Here is a 15,064-nt window from a genome sequence, read left to right as displayed (position 1 = left end):
AGTATGGAGGAAAGTGGAAAATGCTTCATTACTTTGCTCAGCATTTCTTTGCTCCACTGTTGCCAGTGGGCTTTGAAAATCATGATGTGTTTTGTGTCTATGGTGTGTCAGACCTACGCTCGGATCACAGGGTGACACTTACTGTAAGTTACTTGGTTTTTTTTTCATTAAGATAGAGGGAGACTTTTAGAGTATTTCTTTGGTGATTTGGTTATAACTTTTGAGTAAAAAAAGAAGAGAAATTAGTTTGGACTGAAATGTTTTTAGTGCCTGTGGTGAAGAATGGGCGGTCTTTGTTTGGAGTCGGGGACATCTATAGTCAGTTTAAGGTTCTGCCATTTGTTATGTGACCCTAAGCAAAACTCTTAATGTCTCGTTGATTCAGTTTCTCCATATGTAAAATGATGCCAGTCTGTCTTAAAGGATTGCTGTGGATAGTGAATAAAATAATTAAACAAAAGTGGATTAAAAACTATAAATTGCCACTTAAATGTAAATTTAATTATAATCATGAGAAGCTGGAAATAGCCCAAATGTTGCAAAAAGATACAGATACAATATGGTATGTTTATCAATAAAACTATTCAAAGTGGGTATGTGGAAAAATAATCTTGCCCTGAAAACAATGCTAGGTTAAAAGGGAATGTAGAAATGCAAAGAAGTCTTGAGTAGTTATGGTTTGGCATTAATAATACTGAAAATAGGTTATGTTTATGGAATAATTATGGTTTGCCAATTACTGTGCCTTCCATGGAATATCTCATTTAATCCTCACAACAGCTTGTGAAGGAAGTGCTTTTATTGTTTCTTTTTCCAATACAAAGAAACCTGGAGGCTTTGGGAAGTTGAGTAACTTGTTCAGAGTCACATAATTAGTACTTAGGTGGCCGGCAATAAAACCCAGGTGTCATAGTTTCTTAACCAATTCTACTGTTCTGTTCTCCATCTATTTTACTATTATTATTCTCTAAAAAAGAGTATCCAAGAATGTTTTTATTCTGTTTTATTTTTCCCCAGGTGAGAGTCCATACGTGGAGTTCCTTGGAGCTTTTATGTTCTCATGTGACTGGATATTTTGTGATTAAAGCAGGGGAGGCCATTCTCCTCTATAATGAGCCCGTGACTGAATTGCTGCGGAGGTGTAGGAGTTGTACGCGGCAAAGTTGTGTGGTTTCCTTTTATCTTTCAACGGACAACGGACTCTTGAGCCCAACCAACTATCACTTCCTGTCCTCCCTGAAGGAGGCCGTGGGGCTTCAGAAGGCACAGATCACTGTAAGCACTCATGGCCTAGGGTCACTGTGGCCTTAGGGATTCGTCCTGTTCGTGGGGCAAGCATGTTGCATCCTGCTTTTTGCAAACATTCCCCCTTGGTTCTCAGTGGGAAGTTTGGCCCCTTCCCACTGGAAGCCAAGACCACGTGATTTTTATTTCTAATTCCACATTTGTCAAAGTTTTGGGGGACTCCCATTTCTGCTGCCCCGTCCCCTTCCCTGGTGGGGCTGGTGCAGAGGCGGCACCAGTCAGCACACTGTTTACACTTCGACGAGGGGCCAGGTGCTGTTCTAGGCGCTTTTCTGTCACCATGTCTGATTTTCACAACAACTCTCAAGTGTTGTCATCTCCGTTTAGAGAGGTTACATAATGTACTCAAGGTCCCGTAGCCAGGAAGCATCAGAGCCCGTTTGCAGCACTCTAATTTTGAGTTTTCAAGTAGAGTCTATTAATATTCACTCTACTCTTTTTGATTTATTGCTTCAAAGTAGCTTAATCATCAAATCTCTTTATAAATGCCAAGAAAAAAAATGGGATGATCAGAATGTGTTATAAAAATTGTGCAGCTGGAAGATATAGATCTGTCTAGTTTTTAAAAACTTTTCCTTTCTTACCCCTACACATAGAAATTGAAAATATTTTCCTAGACAAATCCATTCTCTGTTTTTAGTGAATTTTTATTTTGTTTTACACTATACTAAATTGGGAAGGCTTAAGTGAGAGTTTTTTTACATTTACTTTAGAAATAAGCATATATATCATATACAGTTACTCTTTTCATTGGATTTGAAAGAGGCCTATGAATGGAAAACTATCTTCTTTCCAAATCATGAAATTTTTGCATAATGTCTGTTATCTGTTACAATTGTTGCAGAATACATACAAAGGAAATGACATATATTTACTTAGCTGCTTTCAAGGAAAGCACGCACACACAACTGTAGTGAGCAAATTTCTGGTCCCTAGCCTTATGAAAACAATGTCTTTCTCTTAACTAGGTCTTCATTACCTTGAGATAAATTGGAGGTGGGAGAGAAGTAGGAATTCCTTCTTTGTCCTACCCCATTTGAATTTCAATGAGACTTGTCCTTCCTAATAATAGTAAAAATTATAATAGTAGCAGTATTGTAATGATGATGATGATGCTGATAGCGAGCATTTATTGTAGAATTAATATAGGCCAGGTACTTGGGTATCCTATCCCAAGGGAGATGCCATAAATTTGCTTTCTCAGCTTCCCAGAAGCCAGGATGCAGGCATGCATCCCAGGCTGTGTACTCAGATGTACACAGATGAAATTTCCAGTCGGAAGTAGACAGTCAGAGTGAGAAAGGTGTCAGTGTCCCCTCTGGGCTTAGCCTTGGAGCAGCTGTGGCCACGGGCTTGCTGGAGATCTCCTGGGCTGGCCGGGTCAGCTTTGTGAGCTGCGTGCCTGCAGCTGCTTTAGGAGCTTCACTGGAATGGCTTGGTGGCGTGATTTGGGAATTTGCGCTTCGTTTCTGGCATCTAGCCCTAAGTCTGAATTTCTGCCCCTACCTAAAATACTCAATAAGTTTCTTTGTAACTTCCAACAAAGTAGGTTTTCTTGTTTGTAACTCAAAATCCTAAATGATGATCATGCAAGTGTGTAAGACTAAAATTATGTGTAGCAAAACTTGCCCTTTGAAATTTGTGATGTCACAAGTAAGGTATAACGTAAGATCTTACTGAGTAGCACGTAAGCATGCTGAGAACCCATGTTGCCTGACAAATGCTCAGCTTTAAATACTAGGTCACTCAACTCGATGCTCAGACTAAGTGAGGTTCAAGACCCACCCCTGGCCATGGGAGAAGTTCATTCTCACTGCCCACCTGTGTGCTAATTTGCTAATTGAGTGGAATAGCACCTAAGCGGTTTAAACTGCACGCTCTCTCTCGTCTTGCTGAGATTGTTTGAAATACGTGCAAAAGTGCTAACAATGTGACTTTACTGTACTATGCAATAAAAGAGAGAGAGCTCTAATCTTAAAGCTTTTGTAAATACCTGACAGGCAGCTTTCTTGGTTGCTGGATCTTTTCAGACGAATAGAATGCAAGCTTCCTGGTTCTGTTCTGCAGTTAGGTCCAGATATAGCCTTAGAAAGTCATTTAAACCAACCAGACTTTATGCTGGTATCTCTTGATACTGTGAGAAAAACTGTAAAGGAGACAAAGCTTTGAGCTTCTTCTCAAATATTCTCCTTAGTAATTGGTAGATTACATATTTCCTTGGTTTGAGATTACAGTTTGATAGTTTTCCACATCCTTAAATAATTTTACATGTATTTTTAAATGTTTGAAACAATGCATGGAATATATGATGTTAGGAGTTGCAGAACCAACATTGTATAAATGCACTCCTTATTAGGCCTACATAAATGTTCTGATAAGTATTGTAGAAAGGAATAGCTCTTCCCTCATCCTTTACTTCGTTTTCCTTTTTCTTTCTAGGCCACCATCTCTCAGCAAAATGACACATTTGCCTTTGATCTGGAAACTTCAGCTGTTGCTCCCTTTGTTTGGTTGGATGTAGGAAGCATTCCAGGGAGATTTAGTGACAACGGTTTCCTCATGACTGAGAAGACACGAACTATATTATTTTACCCTTGGAAGCCCACCAGCAAGAAGGAATTGGAACATTCTTTTCATGTGACGTCCCTGACAGATATTTACTGAGGGAATCCAGGTTGTAGTCTCAGTGGACACTGGAAGGCACCCAAGTCAAGTTGAAGGAGCTGGTTGCTGTCACACATCTGATCATTTGTTCCCTGAAGAGTTTGTACGGTGGCTGCTTTCAGGGAAGACAGGGAAGATTGTTTACTCGGGTCTTATCCTCAACAAGGCTGTGCCTCGGTGTTCTTAAAACTGCCAGGGCTGTATTTTTAGCTCTTCACCTCACGACTTTAGCACCAGATACCAATTATCGCCAGACAGCCTCTCCTATTCGGAAAAGAAAGTCCACACTCATTGCCTTCTCAGGGAAACACAGGGGTGGGACCACTGCAGTATCACAGCTACCATACGTGGAAGGTTTTGAGGTGATAGAGGCCTCTCACAATCAGCTTTGAGAAATACCGGATAATCAAAATGAAACTGCTTTGTTATTATTCCCAGAGGAAATGGGGGAGTTTCAGATGTCACAAAAGAAAGAGATTTCTTAGTGGTAGCCATGTTTGTTATTTTGATGGATGGTTTGGGAGGATGATTGTCTCCATTCCAGTTTGGGGGTAGAAGGATTTTTTTTTCCATTTGTGGGTTTTGTTACAAAATGCTATTTTGAACAATAACTTTTTAATAAAGGCCTTTAGAGTAATTCTCCTTTGAAAATAAGCTTATGTTGAAATGGATGTCACTGTGGTCATTCTGGGATTTTGTGGGTGCCCTGACATTGATTGTCACTCATGATTGTGTGTGGGCTCCAGATTTGGCTAAATCCAATGACTTTCCAATTCGAAGGCAGTGAATTGCATTTAGACTTGTTGACCCTAGCAGCAAAGTGGTATTTCCTTTATCTTGAGTTTAAATCATTTCATTCATATTGATTAATTACAAGTTGCTATCAGATTCTTTCGTTATCAAATTTATCAAATTACATGGATGATAAAGCTAATGGGGCAAAATGTAGTAAATAGACAATTCACGTAAAGGTATATGGGAATTTACCTGTAAATTTGAAATTATATCAAAATTTAAAAGTTATACCAATTGCATTGACAATGTGCTATTTTATCTGTGGATTATTTAGTCAGTAAACATTTATTGTGCCTTGTACTGTGCATTCTTTTCCATTAAGCTCTGGCCAAGTCATTATTCTATTTTGATAAACTGGAAGAATTTTAAGAATCTGGACTAAGAAATTTGAGGGATCTTCTCTGGGAAGAATCATGTAATTTCTTATGGAATGGGCAAGCCCTGAGTGTTTGGCTTTAAAATTAAGATTAAAGCATTAATCTTAATTAAGATTAAAATTAAGATTAAAATCATTAGATAAAGATTCTGGTTTTAAAATGGGGAAACATTTGGTAATGGTTGAATGATTCTGAAAGGAACATAATTATAGACAAACTAGTCCCCTCCTTCAATATCCAAGAGTCCCCATCCCCTTGTGATGGTTAGGTTCATGTGTCAACTTGGCTGTCTGGTCAAGCAAACACTGGCCTAACAATTGCTGTGAGGACGTTTGTGGCTGGTTAATAAACCAACAGGCTGGTTTATTAAATCATCAGTCAATTGACTGCAGCTGTGACTGATGACTCATCAAAGGGCATGCCTTCCACAATGAGAGAATGCAATTGGCTGGATTTAATCCAATTAATCAGTTGAAGACTAATAAGCAAGACAGATAGAGGACCTTCACTTCTTCTTCGGCTGCCCAGTGAAGCATTTCCTGAGGAGTTCGTCGAAGTTGCCGGTTCATTTCCTGAGGAGTTCATCGGACATCTTCCTTGGAGTTGACAGTTTGTTGACTGCTCTACAGAATTTGGACTCGTGCATACCCACAGTTGCGTGAGTCACTTTTACAATTTGATAGTCAGAGACACCTCTCATTGATTCTGTTTCCCTAGAGAACCCTAACTAATACATCCCTCATTTTATGTGTTATTTGAAGATTTAAGAAAAAGAGTAGCCTTGTGAAAGGTGATGTGAGTCAGAATATTCTTACTTGAAAAATATTATATCATTTTCTTGTAACTATGGAAAATCCTGTTTTATCAAAGTGTTGCTGGGCAGGGAGGAGACGCCGCCTCCTTCAGGTGTGCATATTCCGTGCCTGGTGCCTTGTGAGGTGGGCCTTGAAGTTCATGGGCCAGAATTTGCATTGCACTTCTGCCCTTACTGGTTTGGTAACCTTAATCAGCTAATTGAACTTCTGTGTTCCGTTTTCTTGTGATAAATGGGAATAGTAACATCCACTTTGTTAGTTTGTTTTGAAGATTAAATAAAATACTGCACCTAAAGGGCTTGGTCCAGTGCCGGCATTTAGGAAGAGCTCTGTAAGTGGACACTCCAACCCTGGCGTCCCAGGGAGGGCAGGGCTTCCAGCCTCACTTACCTGGATTCAGGTCTGGATTCTGAGGTTTAACAGCTGTGACCTTGGGCAATAACTTGACCTTTTGAAACTTGTTTCCTTATCCATAAATGTAGATAATCATCCTTCACCTTGAAAGTTGAGGACTTCACCTTGAAAGTTTAGTTGAGGACTAAGCAAGTAGGGTCTGGACCAAAATAAATTCTAAGTAAATGGTGGTTGTACCTTTTTTTTTTTTTTTTTAAATTAAATTCTGGTTTATTGAGCTATATTCAATTCACATACCATACAGTCATCCATGGTGTACAATCAGCTGTTCACAGTACCATCATATAGTTATGTATTCATCACCCCAATCTATTTCTGAGCATTTTCCTTATAACAGAAATAATAAAAATAAGAATAAAAAAATAAAAGTAAAAAGCACCCAAATCAACACCCCCCCATACCACCCTATTTTTCATTTAGTTTTTGTCCCCATTTTCCTACTTATGCATCCATACACTGGATAAACAGAGTGTGATCCACAAGGTTTTCACAATCATACTTTCACCTATTGTAAGCTACATTGTTATACAATCATCTTCAAGAGTCAAGGCTACTGGGTTGGAGTTTGATAGTTTCAGGTATTTACTTCTAGCTATTCCAATACATTAAAACCTAAAAAGGGTTATCTATATAGTGCATAAAAATGCCCACTAGAGTGACCTTTAGACTCCATTTGAAATCTCTCAGCCAGTGAAACTTTATTTCATTTCATTTCATATCCCTCTTTTGGTCAAGAAGATGATCTCAATCCCATGATGCCGGGTCCAGATTCATCCCCGGGAGTCATATCCTGCGTTGCCAGGGAGATTTACACCCCTGGGAGTCAGGTCCCGTGTAGAGGGGAGGGCAGTGAGATCACCTGCCAAGGTGGCTTAGCTAGAGAGAGAGAGGGCCACATCTGAGCAAGAAGTATTCAGGAGAAGACTCTTAGGCACAATTATAAGCAGGTTTAGCCTCTCCTTTGCAAGTAATGAGCTTCATAAGGGCAAGCCCTAAGGTAGAGGGCTCGGCACACCAAACCGCCAGTCTTCAATGTTTGTGAGAACATCAGCAACAATCCAGGTGAGGAAGTCCAACACTTCCACATTTTCTCCCAGCTCCTCAGGGGGCCCTGCATATGTACTTCTATTCTCTGTCAGAATTACTTTGGGATCTGTCCCTATTTCATGCTAACCTATACAAACCTATCATATCTCACTCTCTAGTCAAAGTTCCATGTAATTATGGTGTTCGAACAAACTGACTGTAGAGGTTATATTGTTTAGAAAATATAGATCCTGCACCAAAGAAACATGTCTTCCCTTGATTGCCCATGGAAGTTGAAGTTTTAAAACATAATTTCGACCTTTACCCTTTTGCCCAATTTGCCCTAGTCTTAACCAGATTTGCTTCATTCATATCTCTAATTTGGGCTCTTTGTCAACTTTTTTTTTTTTAACAGTTGCTGTATCTGCTAATACTGACATTCATATCTGCTGAGCTCTAGCTCTGAGTTTCAGGTGTAACACAGATACCCAATGTTCCAGAGACCAATCAGGTTATATATCAAGGGATAAGCATCTCAGTTTGGAGATAGGCATTACAATTCAGGAATAGATTTGACTGGTGTAAGAGCTTACAATCTAGGGACCATTACAATAATCATTTCCATGTTAGGCTATGTTCTAAGGTTCAATTCTGAGTTTACACATTGTAGTTAGTCCATATTGGTGAGGTATTACAGTGTTTGCCTTTGTTTATGGTGGGTTGTAACTTTTACATCATGATCTTTATCAACCAATTTGTATTGTGAAGCAATAGTGAAAGTGAAGCAAATAAAAGCAAATGGCTTTTTAAAATTATTTTTAAAGAAGGGAAAGAGACATTAGGAAAGAAAAAATTTGTAAGGGAAAAATAAATTAATGAGTGGACAAAAATATATGCTGACATCACTTTTTAAAAGGAGAGAAATGTGATATATATACATAGTATTTCTGTAAGAGAATGGTACTAAATAAAACATTTTCTTCCACAGTTAATTCTATTATGTATGGTACTACAGTTAGTCAATTCTACCATTTCACTTGATTTATTGTTCTACATTAAGTTGAATACATTCTAATGTACTTACTCTTGGTTATTATTTCAGAGAAGGCTTTTCTGTTATTAATTATGCAAACATTAATAGAGGGAATAAAAAGAGGAGGACCAGGTTCTGGAGCAGGACCAGGAGCAAAGCATATCCCTGAGACAATAAGATGGTAAGAAGAGGTCAGTTCGCAGGATTGTATCTTCTCCTTTCAGAACAAAGCAATAAAAATGGTAATTTTCTCATTCACATTCACTCTAACTCCTTTTATTCTTTCTTTTTTTTCCTCTTTCTTCACTTTTCATTGTCAAGAACAAAACCATGGAAAAGTAAGTCACTTGGAAAATAAGAGGAAGATTTTGTTCTCTATTGGAATGAAGGTGACCTGGAGTGCCAGAGAAATAAAGACACATTTCCCAAATACTCCTAAAGTGACTAAGACTTGAGAGCTTACAAATATTCTCTTGGGTTACTTCTGGTTCTCAGACATGAAACTTACTCCCTGACTTGGTAAGAATTATGGATACAAACCAGTAATTGTGAAATCAAAGCATTTGAAAAGTAGTGCAGTTTTTTCAATTCAATAAGCACATAAAATTTGAAGGGTTATGTGGAAAAGGCACTTAGTAATATTTCCAAGTGAATGGATTATTCTTGTTTTCTAATTTACTCATCAGAAACATGAACCAGAGTGGTGTTTGATGTTGTTCAGAACCCTAAAAGTCACAGACGAAATCTGTGTTAAGAAGCATTTATCTTTTGACTCCAAAGACTGCTTAACTTAAGGACTCGTTTTTCATTTGCCAAGTATTTATTGAGGACCACTCTGGGCAGGCACTGTTCTTGTCACTGAGGGTACTACAAGGAAAAAGACAGACAAGTCCCTGCTCTCGTGGGCTGTCCATTATAGGTAGAGACAGACAATAAGGAGATACAGAAATAAAACAGTTTAAGCTGGTGACAAGTCCTATAAGGTTAATGTGACAGTGGTGGGGAAAGCAATGTTAGATAAAGCCATCTTGTTCAACATTTTAGGAAAAATTTTTTGGACATTTATGATTAAAAAATTTTTCTCTTTTTTTTTCTTTTGAGAAATGGGTTTTTAAAGACCTTCGTCATAATTAATATATAAGGAGGGGAAAGGACCGGATCAGTTGGTCAGTTAGGTTGGGTTCTCTGAGCTTATGATCAACAAACTGAGATGAATGAGTTAACCTGCCAAGACCTCTCTGAGCCTTTCAATACGGCCTTGATAGTGAATGGGCTTTGCAAAAAATAAGCACCTTTTCATGTTTTATAAATCTCTATCTTAATTTCCATAGACTTGTGTTTCAGTTTGCTAAAGCTGCCAGAATGCAGTGTACCAGAAACGGGTTGTCTTTTCAATGTGGACTTATTAGTTGCAAATTTACAGTTCTAAGGCCATGAAAATGTCCAAATTAAGGCATCAAGAGGTAGATACCTTCTTTGAGGAAAGGCCAGTGGTATCCAGGTTTCCTCTGTCACATGGGAAGGTACGTGGTGACATCTGCTGGTCCTTTTTCTCCTGGGTTCTGGTTTCAAAATGGCTTTCTCTAAAATGTCTCTTGGCATTTTCTCTCAAAACATCTCTCAGTTTCCTCTGTCTTTTGTCCTCTCATAAAGGACTCCAGTAAGGGGATTAAGACCCACCTTGAATGGGTGGGGTCACATCTCCATGAAAACAACCTAATCAAAAAGTTCCACCCAACAATAGGTCTGCCCCAACAAGATTGGATTGAAAAGGATATTGCCTTCAAAGGGTAATGGGTGAAACTGACTGTTTGTTAAAAATTCAACTTCCATGTGAGACCAAAGGAAGAGATGTTTATATGGTGTAGGATCTATATTTTCTAAACAATATAACTTCTACAGTCAGTTTGTTCAAACACCACAATTACATGAAACTTTGAATAGGAAATGAGCTATGGTAGGTCTGTATAGATTAGAATGAAATAGCAACACATCCTAAAGTATTTTGGGTGGAGAATAAAAGTATATATTCGGGGCCCCCCTGAAGAGCTGGGGGAGGATGCAGAAGTGTTGGACTTCCTCACCTGGATTGTTGCTGATGTTCCCACAAACATTGAGGACTGACGGCTTGACATGCTGAGCCCTCTGTCTTGGGGCTGGCCCCCATGAAGCTTGTTGTACACCTGCTTGTAATTGTGCCTAAGAGTCTCCCCGAGTACCTCTTTGTTGCTCAGATGTGGCCCTCTCTCTCTGTCTCTAACTAAGCCACCTTGGCAGGTGATCTCATGCCCTCCCTTCTATGTGGGACCCAACTCCCAGGGGTGTAAATCTCCCTGGCAATGCAGGGTATGACTCCCAGGGATGAATCTGGACTGGAATTGTGGGACTGAGAACACCTTCTTGACCAAAAAAGGGGTGTGAAATGAAACAAAATAAAGATTCAGTGGCTGAGAGATTTCAAATGGAGACGAGAGGTCACTCTGGTGGACATTCTTACACACTATATAAATAACACTTTTTAGATTTTGATGTATTGGAACAGCTAGAAGTAAATACCTGAAACTATCAAGCTCCAACCAAGTAGCTTTGACTCTTGAAGATGATTGTATAACAAGGTAGGTTACAAGGGGTGACAGTGTGATTGTGAAAACCTGTGGATTGCATTCTCTTTGTCCAGTGTGTGGATGGATAAGTAGATAAATGAGGACAAAAACTAAATGAAAAATAGGGTGGGATGGGGGGATGATTTGGGTGTTCTTTTTTATTTTTATTTTTTATTCTTATTCTGATTCTTTCTGGTATAACGAAAATGTTCAAAAATGGATTGGGGTGATGAATGCATAACTATATGATGGTACTGTGAACAGTTGATTATACACCATGGATAATTGTATGGTATATGAATAGATCTTAATAAAACTGAATTAAAAAAAAAAGGACATGGCCTTTTCTAGGGGTACATAACAGGTTCAAACCAGCACACTCCAGCCTCTGGATCCTGCAAAAAGATACGTTCTTTTCAAATGTAACATACATTCATTCCATCACAATATCACAAAAGCTTAAATAATTTCAATAACAATAAGTAAGTACAGAGTTTTATCAAAATCAGTTACAGGCCTGATCTATCCTAAGGTAAAACTCCCCTCCAGCTTTGGACCTGTGAAACTTAGAACAAGCTATCTGCTTCCAGTATACAAAGGAGGGACAGTTGTAGGATAAACGTTCCCATTTCCATAGGGAGAAATTGGAAGGAAAACAGGGGTCAAAGTTCCCAAACAGTTCCTAAAACCTTCAGGGCAAAGTCCATTAGATTTCAAAGTCTGAGAGTCATTTATAGAATGATGTTTTATCCTCAGAGCTTGAGAAGGCATCAGTCCCACCCTCTCCAAGGGCTTATGCAGCGACCCTGCTCTCTCCAAACTTTGTGGAGACTGCCATGTTCTTGGCTCCACCCTCTTCAAGCATCGGGGAACACCAAGACTCTCTGCTGTCTCAGGCGCACACACTCAGCCCCTTCAGAACAGTGGGGTGGTGACCAGACTCTCCCCAGTCCCCAGGGAATGTGCTTCACCCCTTCTGAGGCCTGGGGCAGCAACACTTGTCCTCAACAATGGGGCAGCAAAGCCCCTCAATTTCCGAGGCATCTGAGAACCCTGGGGTGCTAACACTCTTCCTGAACAACGAGGTGGATGGCCCACCCGCCACAAACTAGGGCAAACTCTCCTTCTCCACATGTAAGCCTGGGTCCGCTCTCTTGGGCTGAAGTTTGTTGGTTTCAGAACTTGGCTTCCATAGTTCTGCCTTTGATGTTGTTTTTCCTTCATTCTCTCCCTTTTCTGTCCCTTTTAATCCAGACTGGCAGTGGTTCCATTCATTCAGATCTTGCAAAAACTTCTCAGTTTCATATGCAGCATAAAGGGGTCCATGCCATCAGACATTAAGCCCTTCCACAAATCCTTTCTGGATAGCTGCATTTCCAATCCTGACTCCCACTGACATGGCTGACTGGTTCTTCCATGTTTGGTTAAATCCTCACATGGGTCACTAGCCTCTGGGGTCTCACTTTCTAGAAGCCAAGAATTTTCCAGACCATCAATTTCTGGTGTCCCTGTACCCATGAGTTCCATTATCAGCTTATCCCTTTCCTCTCACATTTTACTGTAAGCTGCAAGGAGAAGCCAGGCCTCACTTTCCACAGTTAATTTGGAAATCTCTTCAGCTGAACATCCCAGCTTGTCGCTTTCAAAATTCTCCCTTCCAGCCAACACCAGTACTCAATTTTGCCAAATTCTCTGCCACTTTAAAACAAGGACTGCCTTTCTTCCAATTTACAACAACTCATTCATTGTTTCTAAGGCCTCATTGAAAGTACCTTTGGTGTCCATATTGCTACCAACAGTCTCTTCAAAGCAATCTATGTACTTCCATCAAACATCTCACAGTTCTTCCCAGAATCTACCCTGTATCCATTTATAAAGCTGTTTCAGCACTTTTGGTATTTTGCAGCACCCCATTTTCAGTACCAAAATCTGTTTTGGTTTGCTAAAGCTACTGGAATGCAATACACCAGAAATGGGTTGGTTTTTCAATGGGGACTTATTAGGTTGCAAATATACAGTTCTAAGGCCATGAAGATGTCCAAATTAAGGCATCAAGAGGTAGATACCTTCTCTGAGAAAAGGCCGGTGGCATCCAGGTTTCCTCTGTTATGTGGGAAGGCACATGGCGACATCTGCTGGTCCTTCTTCTCCTGGATTCTGGTTTCAAAATGGCTCTCTCCAAAATGTCACTTGGCATTTTCTCTCTAAGAATCTCTCAGTTTCATCTGTCTTTTATCCTCTCAAAAAGGACTCCAGCAAGGGGATTAAGACCCACCTTGAATGGGCTGGATTATATCTTCATGGAAATCACCTAATCAAAAGGTCCCACCCAACAATAGGTCTGCTCCCATAAGATTGGATTAAAAGGACATGGCCTTTTCTGGGGTACATAACAGATTCAAGCCAGCACAACATGGGTGACTAAATCTTGCCATGAAGGAAAAGTTTGAGATAATAATGCAGCTTATCCCCTTAAGTCAGGTCTCAGTCTTTGAACAGGATTTATTGAACATTCACTCTCCTTTGCCACATCATAAGATGCGAGTGTGCAAGTGCAAAGGAACACAATAATGCTTTAGGTTACCTAAAATTACCAGGAAATAGGGTGTTCTGCGTCATGGAACTTTCTGGTTGAGAAGTAGTATGCATCCTTCCTGCCTCATAATATATGTGAGCACAACCCTCTTTTTCCTATTCTGTTGTTACTTATTACAGCTTTTGTAAAACTGAATCATGGTTAGTTATACTAATCCATTCCCGTCTGCCAACAATTGGTCTAGGGTTAGGCATGTGATCTACTTCTGGTTAATGAAATATAATTGGTGTTTAATGTGAATTTCTGGGAAAGGTTTTCCTGTCTGATAAGAAAGAGCCCCAAGGAGGAACTCTCTGCTATTGGGAGAAGTTGAGAAGCTGCTCTTTAAGGAGCTACTGCAGCCTTTTTGTGACTTAGCGGAAACATTGTAAATGTGGGGTATGTCAGAGAGGTTGAGTTGCTGAACCAACCCTATAAGCATCTGTCTTAGTTTGCTAATGCTGGAGAATGCAAAACACCAGAGATGGATAGGCTTTTATAAAACGGGGGTTTATTTCACTACGCAGTTACAGTCTTAAGGCCACAAAGCGTCCAAGACAACACATCAGCAATCGGGCACCTTCACCGGAGGATGGCCAATGACGTCCAGAAAACCTCTGCTAGCTAGGAAGGCAGCCGGCGTCTGCTCCAAAGCTCCGGCCTCAAAACAGCTTTCTCCCAGGACGTTCCTCTCTAGCAAGCTTGCTTCTCTTCAAAACATCACTCCCAGCTGCACTCTCTTTCCTCTTCGAGTCAGCTCATTTATATAGCTCCACCGACCAAGGCCCACCCCAAATGGGTGGGGCCAAGCCTCCATGGGAACATCTCATCAAAATTATCACCGACAGCTGGGTGGGGCACACTCCAAGCAAATCTAACCAGCACCAAAACTTCTGCCCCACACAAGACTACAAAGATAATGGCATTTGGGGGACACAATACACTCAAACTGGCACACCATCTATCTCCAGTCTTCTTATAGTGTTAAAAAAAAAAAAGCCCCTATTTATTTAATCCATCTGTAGTCAGGTATTCTGATTTTACAACCCAAAACATTCTAACTAATACAGCAGTTAAAGGCACGGGCTTTGAAGTCATACACACTAGGGTTTGAGTCCCAGCTTGGACAAGTTACTAAAACCGTGTGCCTCAGTTTCTGTACCTTTAAAACATGGGGGTAATAATAGTACCTACCTCATAGGTTAGGTGTGAGGACTGAGCTGATGCATGGATAATGATAGCACAATGATTGGCACATAAGAACTGTTCCACAAATGTTAGCTATTACAATTATCATTGCCTCTGTGTTAAGTCATCAAAGTCAGAAAGTGGGAAGAACGGGACCTGCTCAGGCCTTGGGTGGTGGGAGTGAGGGGCAGCTGTGGGCAAACAAAGGGGATGAGTGAGGAACTTGATCCCTTTCCAGAGCCACAAGTTCATCACCCTGCCTGGTCATC

At 40.1% G+C, this 15,064-nt stretch overlaps 1 protein-coding gene across 3 annotated transcripts in view; it reads left to right on the top strand.

The window, feature by feature from the left end:
* Positions 1-4,606, top strand: part of MANBA (mannosidase beta) — a 168,097-nt gene extending 163,491 nt beyond the window's left edge. For all 3 annotated transcript variants that reach the window (XM_037830353.1, XM_037830351.1, XM_037830354.1), the window contains 3 exons: positions 1-143; positions 1,018-1,275; positions 3,745-4,606. In XM_037830353.1, the coding sequence (XP_037686281.1) occupies positions 1-143; positions 1,018-1,275; positions 3,745-3,969 (626 nt within the window). In that variant the 3' untranslated portion in view covers positions 3,970-4,606. The remainder of the gene's footprint in view (positions 144-1,017; positions 1,276-3,744) is intronic.
* The last annotated feature ends 10,458 nt before the right edge of the window (positions 4,607-15,064 follow it).

This window comes from Choloepus didactylus, chromosome 3 (genome assembly GCF_015220235.1).
Source record: "Choloepus didactylus isolate mChoDid1 chromosome 3, mChoDid1.pri, whole genome shotgun sequence".
NCBI classification, from domain to species: domain Eukaryota; kingdom Metazoa; phylum Chordata; class Mammalia; order Pilosa; family Megalonychidae; genus Choloepus; species Choloepus didactylus.
Note: the sequence above shows the minus strand (reverse complement) of the source record. Positions and strands in the feature narration are given on the sequence as shown.